Below are 19,179 nucleotides of genomic sequence, written 5' to 3'. Positions count from 1 at the left end.
TCAATTTACAGAAATATTTCATGAAAACCAAACATCCCTTTTCTAGCTCAGGAGTTATTGCATTTAAAGTGGTGTTGTAAAACTTGCTGGTTTACATTTTGATTTGCTGACAGAGCACCTTTAAATAACATAATCAGAAAGTTAAGTGGGGAGGAGGGCAGAAGTTGAGGTTTTTTTTGGCTCTTCTTCTTTAGGTGGACCCTGGAATAGCAGGGCCAGACAGGCACAGGCTTCCATCCACCTCCCTTCCTTCCTGGGTCCACACCTGTTTGCTACTGCTTTGCTTTTGTTTTTGCTGTGCTGTTGCTGATTAATGCCCTAATGCAGGGGCTGGGAAAGAGCATGCATCTGGACTTTCCCCCCAGGTCAGAGCATAGGATGGCATTGCTGACTGCAGACAAACCAGTGAAACTGGCATGTAAATTAAGTAATATTGGCCAAAAACGTAGCAGCTGTTTTTTTTTCTTCTGTGGCTGTTACCATGTACAGAGCTGCAACTTTTAGGGAAAGGCACAGCCCTATTGGCATCTGATGCACTTCATTTAGTCCCTTTCCACAATAGAAACACAGTGGTATTAGTTACAGAAGTGTTCAAGTGCTGTTGTTTATCTTGCTCTCTCTCCAGCTTATCCAGATAAATACCTCCTGACTAGCCATGTTAGTCGGTTCCTACTTTAGACTCTCTGGCTTCATCTCCTCTGAGGTATTTTTAAAAATCTCCTTCCATTGCTGTCATACGAAAGAATGTATTAACTAGAAAATTACCTGTCATGAATGATGGGGGGTGGGGCAGAGACAGAGCGCCACCACCCAGCAGCCCGCAGTGCGTCTGCTCCCCCGCTGCTCCTGGTGCGGCCCCGTGCCGTGTCGTCCCCCCCCCCCGGTCTCCTGCCACTCCACCCTGTGCCACCACTGGGTCCCAGGAGCTGGGGGGAGGGGAGCTTGCACGGCCACTGACACCTGGTAGTATGCAACATACCCTGCCTCCCATTTCCTCCCTCCCCACCTACTCCCCCTCTCTGCTAGCTGTTGTCAGGGCTGGGTGGCGGCAGGGGATGGAGTGGCGGTGAGGGTGGTGCTGCCACTGGAAACCCCACCCCTTCCCTTCCTCCCCTCTTTCCCACCGCCTCCCCCACCCTGCCAGGTGTTATGGGCGGGGGGGGGCACAGCGGCTCCCTCGCCCCCTCTGTCTAATGCTCTGGGCCCTCACAGCCAGTTGGTGGGTGCGTGCCCTCTCAGCGGCGCATGTGCAGTTGGCCCGGAGTGTTATGGACAGACAGACTAAGGCTTTTATTATATTAGAATGTCAGCTGGCGGCTTTGTTGCCCCGTAGGGTAACTTTACTCTGAGTAGATTTAGCAGACAGGATGGTAAAAATATCTGAAACCTGTACTACAGTTTCCACCATTGCCATCACTTGTACGTTATGGATCTAGGAGCTGCATCTTCACTGTCAAATCTTTCTTGCAACTTTAAATGTATTTGTTATAATACTATAACATGTTATAAGTACAACATTTGTGTAATAGTAATTCTCAGAAGATTATTTTTTCCCATGCAAAATGGCACACTGCTTGAGTTGTGTAATAATAGCACTGAAGTGCTATTCTAGTCAGTTTAGTTGCAAGTGTGTGGACTTGGACATAGATAAAGCAACTCCAGCATATTTACTTAAATAATTTGAACGTGCACTCTTCACTCCCAGTAGGCAGATGAGCGATTCATCCCTTCTATAAAGATACCAGTGTTTTCAAACTGTGATCTGAGAGACGAGGGTAAGCATACCGTGGATTATATTAGTTCTGTCTCCCGACTCTTACTATTTTCATTTAAAGTCTGATGGTAAGCGTGCCGAAAATTTTGAGGGTGATTGTGGTCTTTTGGCCCAAACTTTGGACTCCACTGGATGGTGGATATTGTATAGCAGTATTACTTAATCAGTCTCAAATAGTATTATTACATGGTTTTGAATAACTACTGTACAGTAGTGTAGTATCTATTAGTGAATACGCCTTTCTACAGTGTGTAAATTCTGCTAGAAACAGAACTAACATACACAGGGAATGACTCAGACACCGTATTGAATTCTTTTGTTCTGTTGTGATCAGAAGGATCATATGACTAGCATGTGACACATCTGCTTGCAAAATAAAGAGAAGAAAGGAAAACAAGTGGTGCAGGGCATCTTTCAAGCTGACTGTATCATGAAGACAAGAGTACAGTCTCTCTCTCTCTCTCTCTCCTTCAAAGCGTTTGTGGGTCTCCTGTAGTTTTGCATATTAACTGTGCTGTAATGTTGAAGTAGAGTAGTACTCAAACCAAATTTGTATCTGTTTGGCCAGCCATTGTGACTGGCATCAAACCATAATGCAGATTGGTAAATATAGTTGTAACCTAGTTTGGCCACAGTTCTAGGATAATATAGCATGTTGTGGGGGACACTTGCATTCAACATGATTAAGAGATAGTTTGGCCTTTCAGTGTAAATGGAATCCAGTCCTATCTGTTACAAGACCCACCCATGCATTAAGTATGTCTGGCTTTTTGTTGCCACTGGGTCTTGAAATGCCAGGATTCCAGGCAAAGTTTCACTGAAAATGAAAGTTACAGGCTTGTTTTTTCTGTAGACCTCGTCTTGCTCTTTATTTTCTTCTAAATGTGATTAAATAGTGGTAGAAGGCTGGAATGGAGGTCAACAAGGGAAGACTTCTGTGTGAAATGTGATTCTTTAAAAGATTGATATTCTGGGGCTCAGAGAACCTACAAAGACTAGGGATATAAAATAATAGTAAGAAGAGGACAAAGTTCCTTGTGGGAATAGGAGACCAAGAAAACATCAAGTTGATCTGAATCAGTTGAGTGTAGGTTTTGAGTAGGAGAGTGGCAGAAGTCAACATAAGAACAGAGTTGCTCACGGTCTTAATGGGTGAATTTGTAATGTGAGAAGGACAGGAATCCAATGCAGTCTCAAGGCAAGGTGATGGCATAGTTAATGTGGCCAGCAAAGGAGCAAAGATTGTGATGTTGGAGGAATTTGTTGGGCATCAGGTGGAAACCAGAGTGAATCAAAAAGTGAAGTAATTGAGGCAAGAGATGAAAAAGCAAAGGTTTTGAGAGAGATTTGAGAGAGAAAACTTAGCAGTAGCCCGGTCTGGGTAGGAAGGGTGAGCAGAGTCTTAATGCTAAGGTTTTAAGTCTGCATGATAAGAATCACGGTGGAAGAAGCCCTAGAATTGTTAAATCTCCCTCGATAAGATATTACATTTTGCGGAAGCATGTCTTTAATGCAGGTGTTTTTGGAGTCTTCTGTTTCAACTTGAAAAATCTTATGTTAGATCATCTTACACCGATCATGAGAATTTTATTACATGACTATCCACAAGAGAAGTGAATGGAGACAATTTACTTTACTTTTCTTTCCACTGCATTTTACTTTATAAAGGAAAACTGGTAAAATTGACTTTATAGAGTAAGTCAGTTTTTCCCTTGTTGAGCCCTCCTTTATAAATACTAATGCAGGAAAGGAAGGAAACAATCTTATTGAAATGTGAAGAAAGAGTGATAAAGTAGAAATTCCAAGACCTTTTAGAAACTAGAATAAGTCTTTGAGAATTACCTCTCCAGTTTTCAACTTGCTTCACTCTGCAGGGGCATCACTTCCTGGCCTTTTGAATCAGCGACGCAATCTGGCACTCTTCCGGGCATTTTGTGCCATGAAATATGCAATCTATGCACTGTGTGTGAATTCACATAAGCCTCTGAAGTGCAAGGATTGCACGTACAGCTGCCTCAGCGACATCTCTGAAGGCTCTGACCATCTTAAAGAACCAGCAGGTAATCAGCCTCCTTGTTCAGGTTCAGTGGTTTCTGCATGTTTTAATGATTCTGTGGATATGGGTTTATTATTGTGATATGGAACTGTGCACATGTATAATCCTTTTATCCAGAGAGCTCTGAGCACTTACTAAAAAAATCTCACAGCATCTCTCTAAGTTACTGTTACTATTTTCATTTATTATTGTTAGAGGCTGGATATTCACTCTGAAGAACGTTTTAAGATCCTCAGATTTAAGAAAAGCTGCATAAAGGGGAAATGCTACTGTTAATGGGATGTTGTAGCTGGGATTTCTTCTTATAACTAATATTGGTTTCATAATCTAGACTGTAGGTAATCAGAGTCTGTGCACTGGTGTATAAGGTGAACATTACCAGAGTTAGGGGCAAATAATGCATACCCTTGACCAGAGACGAGTTGAGGAGGGCCCAGGGCAAATCAGCCTGTCTGGGGCCCCACCCCCAGATGCAAGGAAGCTGGCAGCAGGTTGAGGGGGGGAGGTGCCAAGTGTATGGACTTGAAGCTGGTGGCAGCATGGAGTTGCTGCGGCTGCTCCGCCCAGCTCTGTGGGGCCCCCCAAACCACAGGGCCTAGGGTGGTCGCCCTGCCCTTGACCTACAAAAAGTAAAGAGCTTCATGTGCTTTGTTGAGGGAGAGAAATTCACCCGTGTACCACTAATATTGGTCAATACTCTGATCAGATGTGGTAAAGTTTATTGCTGTCTTATTCTTTAATGTGTCTCATGATTCTCCTATTCTTGTAAACTTTGTTCCCAATTATGGAATTGTAAAATGGGTTGGGGGGGGGGGGACAATTCCTGAAAATCTTGTAAATGTAATGTAATTTTATTTTTACTTGTACAGATTGCTCAGCTGTCTTTCCTCAATACCTTGCCAAGTGCCAGCAGTTCTTACGGGGTGTCCCTGCTCCTCTGCGCCTGGAGCTTCTGGAGAACATCTTCTCCTTGCTTTTTGTCTCCTACAGTGATCTTTATACAGAGACACTCCAGCCTGAGGACTATGCAGAAGAGGATGACCTTGATAAAAAGACTTGTGGTGCTGGGAACTTGGATGGCAGTGCCAGCCGAGGCTCTTCTACCTCAGAAAGTCCACAGCACTTTGTACAGCCTGAAAGGAAAATGGACAGGTGTCCTCAAGCCCTGCGAGCAGTCTGCCACACTGCACAGACTCTGCTAGGCTCAGAGTTGAGTGGTGAGAATGGCGAGACCTCCAGGTCTAGCTGTCTAGATCTGAAACACTTTACCAGCAGTGGCACTGGTTTTCTAGTAGATGAGTTGGTGATGGATGCCTTTCTGAAGATGCTTCTCAATCACCTGGAAGAAATTCAGAGTTCTCTGCCTTGGGACTTGAGCAATGCACCCCATGAAGAGCTGGAGGTAGTGGAGTGCTTAAATCTGTCTGTGACCAGGGATGGCTTTGGGAGCCGTGTATCGCAGTTCTCCAAATACCTTTCTGAAGCTCATTGGCGCTACAAAGTAGTGATGAGCAATAGAAATGCAGGTAAGATTCACAGGGACTTGATAGGCTCAATGTTAGGATTCATAAGTTGAAAGAGATGTAGTAAACATTGAGTAGTTTGCAGGTGTGTTAAGCAGGGTGTAAGCTTTTAGTATAGTATCAGTCGCTTCTGATTTCTTCATTTGTCCATTTCCCAAATTTGCCCCACCTTATGGAACTTGCTTTGGGGGCCCAGGACTGAGAGCATGGAAGGTGACATATCCAGCTCTCAAGACTGATATAACTTCGTGGCACCTCAGTTCCATAAACATTCTTTCTGTTCTCCCATTTCTTAGAGATTAGACTCAAAAAACCCACTAAACCAGGTATGTAATTTGCAGTCAGAAATGCTCCTCAAGCCTTAAATTTCTCATTGGTAAAGTGGCCATATCAAATTCCTGTCTTGCCTTCCTTCAGCCATGTTTAGCAGTGAATCAGTTTAGGTCTTTTGTATGTGACGATTGGTTTAGTAATCAGGATTATTAATTACTAATCTTGTAGGTCAGGATTTTTGTCAGACTGCAACAATGGAAATTCCAGATATTCTAAGAACAACAGTGATTAGTACCTTTTTAATAGCTAGAAAGATCTAAAATAGGTATATGTTAGACACTGTATATGCATATTTCAAAAATAAAAGCAGCGGTGGTTGTCACAAACTAGAAACATTTTGTTTTATCACACAGATCATGGTTTAGTTGCCTTGCTTCTTCTCTGTGTGCTAATTTACTCTCCTTTGGGATTAATTCTACTTTTAACTGTACATCTTAGTCTGTAGGGGTAGCTAATGTGGAATTTGCTGTGCTTATGTCTGGGTATTATGTCTTCATGTCACCAAATCTTTAGTTTAGGTACAAGCTTTTTCTGTTCCAACTCTTCTTTTCTGCTTGGCATTGCATTTGTGTGTGCTTAACTGAGATGGCTCCTCTTTCAGAACATCAGCTTGCAGCCTCCAGGAGACTCTCCTCATTAACCAGGTGCTCGAGCTTCAGGAAGCGCAGTCGAACTCAAAAGTACAGACCAGGTGGGTTGAGGAATTGGAAGTCTAGAAATGACATCTCTCAAATGATGTCAGGTGACCAATAGAATGAAATTGAGCCTTAGCAAGATGTCAGTATAACTAAGTATGACTATCTGCCCAGTTCCACCCTTCTAGCTTGCTAATTGGCATGATAGGTATAATTGGTGTGCCAGCGTGAAATGTATCTGTCTGTTCCGACTTAGAAAATTGTTCTTATGCCAAAATCTGCTAATACAATTAAAAGGGAATGTGTAAGTAATAACTCCTGCATGTAATCTGATTGCTCTATGACACTTGCTGGTGCAGGTTTATTGGATGTTTGGGATGGGGAGAAGGGGAAATAGATATGACTATGAATGAGAACAGCACTTATAGGGATAACAGTGAAGATAAAAGTGGCAGGGGGCAGGGGCAGGGGTTTCTTGTTTCAAGACGAAAATGATCACCTGATCAGGGGGAAGAATCTCACACATTCCCATTCTCAGTAAAGTATTATAGAACTAGAGCTAGTTTTGGATGCGGACAAATTAAAGTGAAAGCTTTCCTCTGAAGCGAATGATATTCTCCTCTAGCAGACAAAAAGCGAGAATGAAATGACCCGTTCTTTTCTCTGAGAGCCATATATGCTTACAGCAGGGGCAGGGAATTATTTCAGGCGGAGGGCCGCTTACTAAGTTCTGGCAAGCTGTCAAGGGCTGCATGGGTAGCCCTGCCCCTTAACAAGTACCCCGCCCCTGGTCGCCATCTTGTGACCAGAAGTCCCGTCTCCTAAGCCCCAACCTTTGTCACCAGAAGTCCCTCCCCTTGCCCCCGAAAGTACTCCTTTCAGCAAGAGGTTTTGCCATCTCTGAACCAGAAAAATAACAAATTGTAGTCTAAAAATTGAACATCTACAACATTCATTAATTTGATTTCAAAAAATATTTTTATCCTGGTTTACATGTATTTGTGTAGTGTACATAGGGGTGACTGCACAATAGCTTAAAATGAAGTCTTACTCTTGTGTATTGTGGGAGAGGGGGGCGGGGGTGTCTGGGGATTTTGTGGGGGGTGAATAGGTGTGTGGGGTGAGGGAACGTGGCTGTGTGTATGGATATGTGGGGTGTGGGTAGGTATGGGACTTGGGGGATGTATGTTGGGAGGGTGGCTGGGGTACATGAGGGGATGTGGGTATCGGGGTCTGCATGTATGGCAGTGCGAGGGGGATGCATGTGTAATGGTGGGATGTGCTTGTGTGACTCGCCGTATGAACACACAGACACGCATACACACACACATACACACTCCCTTCCTGCCTCATTGTGTGCACACACATGCACTCTGTGCCTCCCTCATTGCTCTCTTGCTCTCTCTCCCCTTCTGTTCCCCTCCCTCACTGTGCATGTGCGCACATGCATACCCACTCCTCCTGTTCCTTGCCCTGGGGTACTGGCGCAGGCCCTGTGTTCATACAATCTGGCCACACAGCTGGGACCACATGGTGTTGAAGCAGGTATGCCGGGAAGCAGTAAAAGTGGCCATAGGCAGAGGCCTTGGAGTAGGTGTGGGAGGGGTGGGGCTGGGTCAGCCTTGCTCCTGAGTCCTGTTGGCTTCCCCTGGGTCCTACTGCCCTTGGCTCCTGTCATTTTTGACAGGCAGCCAGGAGCAGATAAATATTAATTTTCTAACATTTTTAGGTGCCCTGCAGGCTGGACAGAATGGCCTGGCGGGCTGGATTTGGCCTGCAGGCCATATTTTGTCCTCCCCTGGCTTACAGGGTAGTCTATCTCTAGGGACCCCATCATGGTATCTTTTTATTACTTAATGATCTTTCTTACCCAGGGAGGTTTTTCTTCTCTGAAAAACAGTTTTGATTTTTACATATAGTTCTTATTTTTCCGTTTTAGATTTTAAGGAGGGAACCTCAACTCCATCGCTGGAAAGTACGAGCAGTGAATTAAGCACTAGTACCTCAGGTATTGAAATCACCTGGAAAGGATTTCTTGGTTTCCTCACTACATAATGAGTTTGCATTCATTTAATTAACTGCTTCTCTTTACAGGTTATAGGCAGAGTTTCCCTTCATAATGGAATTCTTTTTTACTTTGATTAGCACAGATGTGTCCTTTTGGGGAGTAGAAGAAATAGCATTTTCCTGCTGCACCTATGATTCTGCACAGCTATGTATACAGTGCAGTGATCAGCGAAACAGAAGGAAGAAACCGACTTAATAGAATATAGTTTAATTTAAAACTTATTTTATTTCTTAGGAAAAATGGTTTAGAGGACTGCATTTGCTTTCTTCTAGACAGTGGGACATCATGCCCCTGAATTACCTTCTTGCAATATATAGAAGTAATACAAAATTGTGTGTACCTGGGCTGAGTGACTTATTGTAGGAACTAGAACTGTGACTTTTGCTGTTGCACCTTCAAAAATCTGTCCCAAGCTTGCACTAGCCAGGAGTCTGAACTGATGCCAAGTTACCTTTCTAAAGCATCTGCTACTGTAGTATTGTGCAAGTGCTATGATTATCTTATGGTTGTTTTTCATGTTAGTTACCTTGTGGATTCATAGCTTTTTGCCTGACTCTAGTTGGCAGTTGTTTTGGTTTACTTTGTATGGATGATGCTGCATAAAAATTCTGATGCATTTTTTAAATCAAAAACATAGATCTCAAGTTTGCTCTTGATTTTTCAGCTCTTTGGTTGAAGAGCTGAAGTTTTTTTAGCTTGACAAACTCTCTTGCCTCAGGTTGTGTGTCTTGACTAGTCTTTCAAGCTAAGCAAAGATAGGCTGCATCAGCATTTGAAGTTCCTTGGTGGCCTGCCTTCATAGGGTCCCAAATCATTCTCACCAACCTGAGGCTTGTCTCTCTGTTCCCATCAGTGCCCCAGCGTAGTCTGAAAGGACGGTGGACTATGAGTGTTTCTCATTCACAGCCATATGGAGTCTCTGCAGATCCCTGGAGAATGTTAACAGGGTTAGGATTGTTCAGTTAAAAGCTTCCCTTTCTTCAACAGCTGTGTAATTTTTGCTATATCCCATTTAACAGCTTCTACTTGTGCATTAGAAACCAATTTGTGGATACATTGAGCCTTATCTAGATGGTCTGTAAAGTGCTCTGGGTTTTTTTGTAGTAGGAGATATTACATGTGATAACAGCTGCATGTTTGTCACTTCCTCTATACAACCCCCCTAAAAATTAATGTCTCAACACAGAAATTTGAAGTAGGGTTTCTCATATTAAAGCTGAGAAGCATTGCTTGATACAGTCTTTTTTTTCCACAGTGATCTGGCATTATGATTCACTCTTCTTCTCTTATAGAGGGAAGTACTAGTACTGTGTCTGGCTGGAGTGACCTGGAATGTAGGCTGAAGCCTCAGCCGCAGAACCCCCTCATTCCTATGATGCTCTCCCCACCAGAGTCGCTCCTCATCTCTTGTATCCTGAGGGGGAACTTTGTAGAAGCTCATCAGGTAACTGTGTCCTTATATAGCTTTGGAAGCATAAACTGGCAGTGGAGTGGCTGATGGAATTTATATCCCTGCTGCACTGGCCAGATAGATGCTACAGACAGAAATTTGGGAGGAAGAATAGAGTGTAACTCTAGGTGCAAGAGTGCATCCAGTAGCAGAAGAGGAGGAGGGAAACAAGAATACCATAGGCCACCCCCTTAAGCAACCTGTTGCTTTCTTTTAATTTTAGATAAACTTGTGTGGTCCTGAATTTTCAGAGCTTGCAGAGCCTTTACCAGTCCTTGTCCTAGCTTAGCACTGTATCTGAGTGAAGAAGCAGAGCTTATATATTAACTTGCGCGTGTGCTCTCTCTCTTTCCTTCTCCCCTTAATTGGGAGGTAGCATTTAAGATACTTATGGTCACTGAGCTGAAAGATGCGACTCTCTCTCCCTCGCCATCTCCACGGTGTGTGCTATGCTATTCTAGTGCCATGCTGAAAATCCTTAGCTGCTGACCTGGCCTGCTGTGAGTGGCACAAAAAGCTTTTAAGGTGGTGTTTCTGTGTCTATACTGTCAGCACAGGAGGCCTAGGGTCTTAGGTGCAAAATTCCCTGGCTCCTAGAAGCTGTGCAGTTGGCCAGTTTGAACATCTGCATTGTGACACTCAGTTTGAATTCCCCACGTGTGTCTACATATAGTTTTCAGACAGCCCTTACTGAAACACTTAAGGACATTTTCCAAGAATTGAATCCTCTACAAAGTGTAATGTGTGTGAGAGGCAGTGTTAGGTGCCCTAACATAGCTAATCTTTGCATCATCAATAAGTGAATGTCAGCATTGTTAGTACTTTTCAACTAGTAAACAGGATATTACATTTGCTTCTCATTTATGGGGTCCACACGGCTTTGCTTTCAGCACCACTGATGCTAACATTGCTGTGGGACAGAGTTTAATTTTTGTTCCTTCCCTTCGGGTATTAAACCAACAAAGCTATGTGGGCTGCTAATGTAAGGATAGATGTGCTGTCTGAAGTGCTCCAAGTGCCTTTAAAGTGCTCCAGGCAGCAAGAGTTCAGATGTTCACACTCAAAGAAGCATTTCAGAAATGGCTTTCAAAAAAACAAGGAACATCTTCAATGTGTTTCTTGAAACGTCTGTACCCTCCAGCAGAGTACAACAGGGGGTTGCTCAGTCCTCCAGTGCCCCATATTGCTTTGCTCCCCACTCCATCTCTTGGAGAGATGGGGATTAAAAGCAAAATAGACAGCAGCTATATGCTCTCCTGTGGGTCTCAGCTATCCTTGGGAACTTGTGGAGGCTGAGAGGCACGCATAAATGCCTGCTTTCCAGCCTGGAGAGCAGAAATTGGAGTATGATTTGGAGTGCTTCAAATAAACATCTGTCCATACTCTAATCACAGAATATTTTGCATGGTGTTTCTTGCTTAGTAAGTATTTCTACTTGATACTTTTTAATACATAATGTATTGGAATCTTAAAATACCTTTTGTAAGTTACTTGTGAATCTAAATACAGCTTTGTGTCATCGGCTAGCGAAGCTGCGTAAGTTTAATCGCAAAGGTGTTGCCATTTGCAAAGTTTTGTCTTTTTCTGAGTGTTTATATCTTTCTGAATAAAAATAGCCAGTTGAGCTGAAATTGTTTGCATATGTTTTCAATTGAGGACTTTTCAAAAAATGTTTTTGGTAAGACATTGGCTTTGTAAAGGTTATTGTGATGTAATCATCATTTGCATTCATCGTTACCCCTACAGGTTGCTTTGATGTTTAATCTGGAGTCTTCAGCTTGCTATGGTGAATTGGTTTTCATGGAACGTTACCAGGAGGTGGTGCGAGAGATGGCAAAAGTAGAGCACAAGATTGAGAATCAGTCATCTGATGGTACTGGAGCCCTCAGGAAATCTGGTAGTGGCCGATCAACACTTCAGGCTATCGGGAGTGCAGCTGCAGCAGGTATGGGTTGGATCGTAGCATTTTACAAATTAAGAACAGTGATACAGTAAAGAGGCAGAAAACAAATGAGGAAGAGAAAGTTGGGCATAAGTCCACCAGGAGTGGAGTAATAAATTGTGCTACTTTGACATAGGATGAGGTTAACAAACAGTGAGGTTTTTCCAACAAACTGTAAAAGGAACAGTATTTCATGTTTTAATAATAGGAATCAGAGGGAGCTGGCAGTCTGTGCATAGTATAGAATTGTCTAGGTGAGATGATGGTGAGGGTAGGGAACTGTAGGGAATTTCTGCATATCCTAATGGAGTTGGAAAACTGAGCAACATGAGAAACAGAGGGTAGGCAATGTAGAGGAGAACAATGTAGTGGCTGTTGGAATGATTAATATTAGCTCCCTGTGCTGGTATAGTTCTGGGTAGAATGATTTGGGAACAGTGAGATGTTCACAGTCATGCCTAATTAAAATTAAAGTTCATGCAGCATTTTTGCAAAAAGCAGACCAGAAGGGAGTTGTATTAATACAAAGACTTGAGAGTAATTGCTACTGGGGGACATAGAATAACTGCCTGCTTTAACCAGTGACTGTTTGCTGGATTGTGTAGGCATGGTATTTTATTCCATCTCTGACGTTACTGATAAGCTGCTTGCCACTTCTGGAAGCCTTGTCCCTCCTCTGCAAGAAAACTTTTGGACAAGCTGCATCCAGTTGGAATGCACAGATCCTTTGCGTGAAGTCCTGGAGGACCTCAGCCCTTCAGCGATGGCAGCATTTGACTTGGCTTGCACTCAGTGCCACCTCTGGAAAACCTGCAAGCAGCTGTTGGAAACAGCAGAACGACGCTTGCATAACAGCCTTGAAACCAGGGGTATGCGTCCCATTTTGCTCTCCATCTATGTGGGCTTTGGTGGGTGGGGAAATGTTTGCATGCCACCTGGCATTTAAAATAATCGGCTGTGTTCATTTGTGTAAGCTCCAACTTCACTATTGTTTTTCTCAACCCTTACCTTGCCTGTCCTGTCCAATTATTCTTTTAGGCCGAAGGCTTGACTTTGTTCTCCTGCACAGTGATGGCATAAGAGGTTTCCCAGCAGTTCTTCAGCAAATAAGTAAAATTCTCAGCTACTCTTTCACATCACAAGGGCAATCCAAATCAGGTGACTGGCAGATGGATCCCCTTCTCCCAATTTCCAGCCTTTTAATTTCTTGCCTTCTGCTTGGTGGCTGATGGTTTTTTCAGGGTTAAGGAGCGTTTATACAGTCTTCATTTTGCTTCTGAAAATACATTATGTTTTGAATATGTATTGACTCCCATTACCTTATTGCACGGTGTTTCTATTTCTAAGTGATTTGGAAAGGGAGCTCAGTAGTTGGGGGGCCAAGTTTGGCAGATGGCATACAAATTATTCAGATTATTGTTATAAAAATGAGAAGAATCCTGTTTTAAAGATAGGTACTTGACTGACAATGGTGCAGTTAAATGTAATACATGAATTTTACCTCTCAAAGTATGGTAAATATGGCTTTGGAAGTGTGATGTTTTGACCTTACCTTTAATTCTCTGCCTCAAAAGTCCCTTTACATAAGGTCTGTCTGTCTCTAGCTATTACATTTCAATGCTTTTATCTACTTACAAACCTAAAGCTTCTGTTCTGGTTGGGCTGGACTGGGCTTGAGTCAGTAAACTAGAAGTCTTGTAAAGTAAGGTTCCTCCTAGTTTCTTGATCCTCTAGGTATAAAAAAACACTGATGCCTGGTATTTAACTGTCATTATTCTTACTCTCTCTTGTTTCTTAACAGAAGTCTCAGATGAAAAAATAAGTAGCCATTTTCGATGCAATATTGTGGACTTTCTGCAGACGTGCTATCCTACCCTGACTGAAGATGGTATTGCTAATCAGATTGTTTTAGCACAGTGCCTTGATGAAATCCTGGAAACACTGAAACAAGTTGAAGATTCTCTTGGTGAATTGCATGTATTTTTTTGTTTGCAAGGTTTTTTAGTGCTAACATACTTATGCTTGTAAAAAACTGGATGTGGACAAATTTATTTTTTAACTGCTTTAGAAGGAGAGGAGTAATGGCTTTTCAGGATTTTGTGTCAGCTGTTATGATGTATTGTTAAATTTTCATGCCTCTGTAGCAGTACAGGGTAGCTAAATTGCTGTAACCTAACCCTGAATGTGAAACTAGTTTAAACTTACAGAAGTTTTACTATGTTTGTATCACTACAGGAGCATGTAACGCTTCTATCTTAAAGTCTTGTATCAGTATAATTTGATATTGGTACAGCTGTTATACCTTTGTATACCTGCTGAAACTGAAATAAGCAAATAGAGTTTGGTAGACCTACAATATTAATAGTAGGAGTGTGTGAAACAGGCCCTATTTGATTTGGATTTGGCCTGAATCGGGGACAGTGATTTGATTTGTTGATTCAGATCACTGTCCCGATTTTGATTCGACCGAATCTGAATCTAAAGATTCGATGCTGATTCAGAGCATCAGCGATTCAGCCACAGACACAGCTTTAAATGTTTTTTCTACGTACCTTGAGGTACCAGGTGTGGCTCGTGAACACTGCGATGCTGGGGCCGATGGAGTGTCCCACAGGAGTGCAGAAGAGCCCCTTGCATGCTTGGCGGTGAACCCAGAAGTGGACCGGAAATAATTCCGGTCCGCTTCCAGGTCTGTTGCCTCCCCCTCAACCCAGGAGGCACCAGTCACTGACCTGGGGGGGTGCGGGGGGCCTCCTGCATGCTCCCCAGCGGACCCAGAAGTGGACCACAAGCGCTTCTGGTCCACTTCTAGGTCTACTTCGGAGCGCTCTGGGAAGCTCCCTGCTCTCCTGTGGGACGCAGCATTCACGAGCTGCCTAGTACCTTGAGGTATGTAAAAACAAAAAAACAAAAACAAAAAAAACTTAAAGCTGTATCTATATCCAGATCTTTCTGAATTGATTCAGAGGGTTCCAATTCAATTCAGAGAGATTAAGGGGTCTCCTGATTTGATTTGGATTTGAAGATTCGGCCACCAAATCGGGCCAAATCTCCGCTGAATCCAATCGGCGACCGAAGCTTTGCACAGCCCTAATTAATAGCAATACTTGTTGTATTGCTACACATGCTGTTGTGAGATACCTGTATAAATCGACACCAAATATTTGCAATTCAAACCATACACCACTGAGCGAAAATTGGAGCTTACCATAAACAAAAGTGAAATTTATTAGGCTCAAGCAGGGAGAAAAGCAAAATGTAGGTAGTGTAAGTCTAGTTTGTGTTAACCTAAGCATTTTCAATAAGATGGTGGCAATCATTGTAATACAAGCAAATCTCATTGTTTTGTTTTTTTCTTAAAAAGTAAATTTTTTAAAATTGGAAGCATTGGCTTGGATGGAAAAAATAACTTCTGTTTTAAGATTTACATTTAAGTAAACTCAAGTTCTGATTCTACTTTTTCACATTAGGTTTTCTTTCACCCAACAGAATGATAGTAAATACTAGTATTCACCTTTAAATTTTTAATAACTTGAGAACTCTTGCAGTGTTCCAGGACTGTTTGAGCTGATCATCCTCCCCATCAGTAATTTAGCACTGGATAATGAGGTGTATTTGGGGACTTGAACACTTGCCCCCCTCTGTTGCTGTAAGCTAGACAAGGTCAATGGTGTATTTTATTGTAGTAATTTCTGTTGCTTTCTGTGAAAGCTCATCTCCACATTGAAGGATATATTTACAAGGGTAGAAATAAAATCACAACACAGCTGTATTTTTAAGTGTTTCATTTTTTGTTTAAATTAGATTCCAAAGGAAGTCTGCTCAGCAGCTTGGTAGAACAAGCCTCTGTGAAACCATCAGAATTGGAGGCACACCCGGTTTGTAATCAGACCCAACTCCTGCTGAAAACCCTGGACCAACACATCCTGACCATGCCAGGAAGCAGCAGGCAGATAGACTTTGTGCAGCGCTGCTTTGATTACATGAACACATTGGCTGCTATTGTGCTACGAAGCCTGAATACAGAACTAGGTATTGATTCTTTATTGCATAGCTCCACTCTGGAAGGTGACTGGAAAAATGGCTGGTTGCAAAACATACCTGGAGCCCTTGCGCATTCAGATCTGTTCATTTTTAACTAGCTATTTTGCCTTTTTTAAAAACCTATTAACCCTGTACAGTTGTTGCTTTGAGACAGCTGGATTCCATTTTGGTGAAGATGTAGAAGCTAGAAATGTTAACACACTTAGTACTTTCAAGCCCAGATTCTGTACTTCTTTGGAGTCTGACCAGTGACCCATAGAAGTTGACAGGTATCTTTCCATTTACTTCAGTGTGCATTGTGTTTAAACCCTTAGCCTTTTCCAGTCATCTTAAAGATGTTTGTTGTATCACATAGTACTGAAGACAGAGAGGCAATACATATCAATGCAGCAGTGTAATCAGGCAGAGTTTGCTCACAAAATCCATTGGTGGCCCCAGGGAAACAGTTTTGGCATAGCTGGGAGAAAAAAAGATTTTTGTGTTCTGCATCACTTTAATTTGGAACGGCTGAACTACATTAATGAGGATCTCCTACTGAAATTAAATTTCATTGTGTAGAGGGTACTTGTACCTGGATATAACAGAATCCTTTAGGATAATGTTGAGGGTTTGTTTTTTTTTTAATAACTGGAAAGCTATATGAGCCTATATTTGAGTGGTAATTCATAGTGTCCTGCTGCATTGGGAGGGGAGGGCTATTGCATGTAGAATTTCTTTGTAAGAAGCTACTAGAAACCCTCTACCTTTTCAGTGGGATGTGCAGAGGCATTTTGGCAAAGCTAGCTCAACATTTTTCTCAGTTTATATAGGTACTTTTAACCTTTTTATTGTTTGTTTGTTTGTTTGTTTGTTTGTTTGTTTGTTTTTCCTCATCTTAAAATATCAGTCATATAAAGTTGAATTCATACCCAGAGAGTTCTCAGAAGAAGAAAGTTGTAATGTGGATGTTTTGATTCTCGCAGGTTTGTTTTGCAACCATTCTCTGTGGTTGTTTTTTGTCTGGTCTTTTTTGATGCTGATACAGTTTTGCTTAGTCCTTTGCCATCAGATTTTGTTCAGAGGCCAGTGTTTCTCCCTGAGACACCATGCTGGTTCTTATACTACTTCCTGTGAGGCCCATTGTAATGGTTCAAGAGACTGGGAGGCACATCTTAGAGCAGTCAGAAGGTCATTATGGGGTCCCAGTTGACTTTTTGATGTGAACCTTAGGCCTTGATGAGTCTAGGCAGAGAGGCTTCAGATGTGTAGCGTTTGATATAACTTTTTTGAACAAAACTCAGTCTATGTAATAAACTTAACATGTTTGTGTTTAAAGTCACTCTTCAGATTCTTGCCTTTCTCTGTAGATCTGTCTGCAGAGGTGAAGATAGGGAACCCTTTCATACTGCTGCAGCAGAGCCCATCTCACTTACTCTCCCAGCTCTTGTTTGAGAGGCAAGTTCCCCCTGACAGGTAAGATTCTGCAAGTACACTTACATAGTTGAATTTAGTGTGGGTATTGGGCTGGACTCAAACCAAGACTGGAATTCTCTAATGAACAGGATAATTAAAGAATAAAGGCAGTGCTGACTTCATCTGCTCTGTAAAGGCCCCTGCCCGTCTCTGTCTAGAGAAATGACAGCAAGGACTTAATTTTTCTCATAGCTCTGCTATTTGAATATTGCTGTGCTAGTAATATTGAGCATGGCACAAGCTGTGTGTCCATTTCCTCTGAAAGGGATGGTGTGCTCCTGAGGACTCGAATAACATTTAAGAAACTTTTATGAAAAGAACTATATAACTGTTAAGTATTTTAACAGGTATCTGCTGTTTTCAATCCTGCAGGCTGTCTTCACTGTTGACTAAAGATGGGTTGAATTTAAGTGTGCAGCAAGTTATTGTTAACTGTTGTTGCGAGCCACTACCTCTGTGCACTGCTAGGCAGAGCAGCCAGACAAGGTCCTTTCTGACTAATGTCAGCAGCCTGGCACATCTGTATGCTTACAACTGCTTGCCAGATGTTGGAATACCTATCCACAATCCAGCTGTGGACTTTGAGGATGTTTCCAGTCAGTCCTCTTCCTCCATGACTGAGTTGAACCAGCATATGCTCACTGCCTCTTCCCTGACCTTCCTGAAATCTCAGTCAAAACTAATGGCTGCTGTGGCATGTCTGAGTGCATCCAAGATACAAAAGCCCCCCAAACCTAGCCTGTCATGGAAGGAATTTCGGGGCAAAAAGGAGATCCCACTGGGCATGGAACAGATTTCCAAAGAATGCGAGTCATTGCTGAAGGAGTTTTCCATATTGGAACACTTTCTTCTTACCATGTCTGAGCCACTTCAGGGCCCCCTAGAGGAAGGCACTGGTTCAGTAAGTGACCTTTGTGGCAAGACATACATAACTCTGGTTCTCCTGGGAATGCATTCTGCTGCTGCAGTTGAAGTATTAATGGATGTCTTTGAACGAGCTCTCATTGCAAAGGATTGGCCCAGAGCTCTGAAGGTCTTGGACCTGTACAGTCAGGAGATGGAGGATCTGGCCAGTGTGCGTGATGCTGTACTGAGCTGTGCAACTGCTGATGGTAAATGCAATGTGTTTTCTTTTTCTTTTGTAGAGCATACAGTGCAGAACAGGGGTTTGAAACTGGGGATTAAATTGATGATACATTAGTAAATCTAAGGAACACAAGTCCTTTCCCCACTTGCATTTCCTAAATTTGCTCAGTCTAAATGTATGTGTTGCCCACTACAAACACTCACACAAAAAATGAGGAGCACAACTTACTGCAACGTAACTGTGGATGTATCTGCCACATAAAGTGTCTCCTATCCTGTTCAGCTCTTTAGACTTAGATTGTGATACTGTTGCTATAATATCCGCTGCCTTTCTATATTCCATTTTTAAAGCCTCTCTATAGCATATGTTCTTTGTAGAAAGGGACCAGTTGGAATCTTATCAAAATGGCAGTATCTTGTTTTTAACTACTGTTGAGTAACTTAAGACAAACCCAGCATGCTTTTAAGCACCATTATCATTGTGTTCCATGCTTCGTCACACGTGATCAGGTTACTAGGTTTTTCAAAGTGTAAAAGCTAAATGTCATACCAGTAGTTTGTGTTCCCTTTACAGATCATGATGGTTGGCAGTACCTGTTCCCAGTAAAGGATGCCATGTTGAGAAGTAGACTGGCCTTACGCTGCCTGGATAAATGGCCCCTGGAAGCTTGTTTGGAAATCCTTGCTTACTGCATCTGTGATCCAGGAATAACTGAAGAACTGAAGTTGGATCTGCAGAGCAAGACACGAGAACTGCAGGTTTATCAAAAGGTACAAAAGTCATTTTATTAGGTAAGTAGGTACCGAATGTGCTTA

The 19,179-nt window shown here is 42.4% G+C and overlaps 1 protein-coding gene across 3 annotated transcripts in view; it reads left to right on the top strand.

The window, feature by feature from the left end:
• The window catches only part of ZFYVE26 (zinc finger FYVE-type containing 26), an 89,908-nt gene that overhangs the window by 20,419 nt on the left and 50,310 nt on the right, over nucleotides 1-19,179 (top strand). For all 3 annotated transcript variants that reach the window (XM_019519192.1, XM_019519191.1, XM_019519189.1), the window contains exons 10-22: nucleotides 3,649-3,834; nucleotides 4,700-5,356; nucleotides 6,288-6,377; nucleotides 8,261-8,329; nucleotides 9,682-9,833; nucleotides 11,586-11,784; nucleotides 12,387-12,650; nucleotides 12,820-12,939; nucleotides 13,583-13,747; nucleotides 15,586-15,813; nucleotides 17,172-17,277; nucleotides 17,650-18,389; nucleotides 18,938-19,134. In XM_019519192.1, the coding sequence (XP_019374737.1) occupies nucleotides 3,649-3,834; nucleotides 4,700-5,356; nucleotides 6,288-6,377; nucleotides 8,261-8,329; nucleotides 9,682-9,833; nucleotides 11,586-11,784; nucleotides 12,387-12,650; nucleotides 12,820-12,939; nucleotides 13,583-13,747; nucleotides 15,586-15,813; nucleotides 17,172-17,277; nucleotides 17,650-18,389; nucleotides 18,938-19,134 (3,173 nt within the window). The remainder of the gene's footprint in view (nucleotides 1-3,648; nucleotides 3,835-4,699; nucleotides 5,357-6,287; nucleotides 6,378-8,260; nucleotides 8,330-9,681; nucleotides 9,834-11,585; nucleotides 11,785-12,386; nucleotides 12,651-12,819; nucleotides 12,940-13,582; nucleotides 13,748-15,585; nucleotides 15,814-17,171; nucleotides 17,278-17,649; nucleotides 18,390-18,937; nucleotides 19,135-19,179) is intronic.

The sequence above is a fragment of the Gavialis gangeticus genome, unplaced genomic scaffold, assembly GCF_001723915.1.
Source record: "Gavialis gangeticus isolate Ggan-Ray unplaced genomic scaffold, GavGan_comp1, whole genome shotgun sequence".
Taxonomy (NCBI): Eukaryota; Metazoa; Chordata; order Crocodylia; family Gavialidae; genus Gavialis; species Gavialis gangeticus.
Note: the sequence above shows the minus strand (reverse complement) of the source record. Positions and strands in the feature narration are given on the sequence as shown.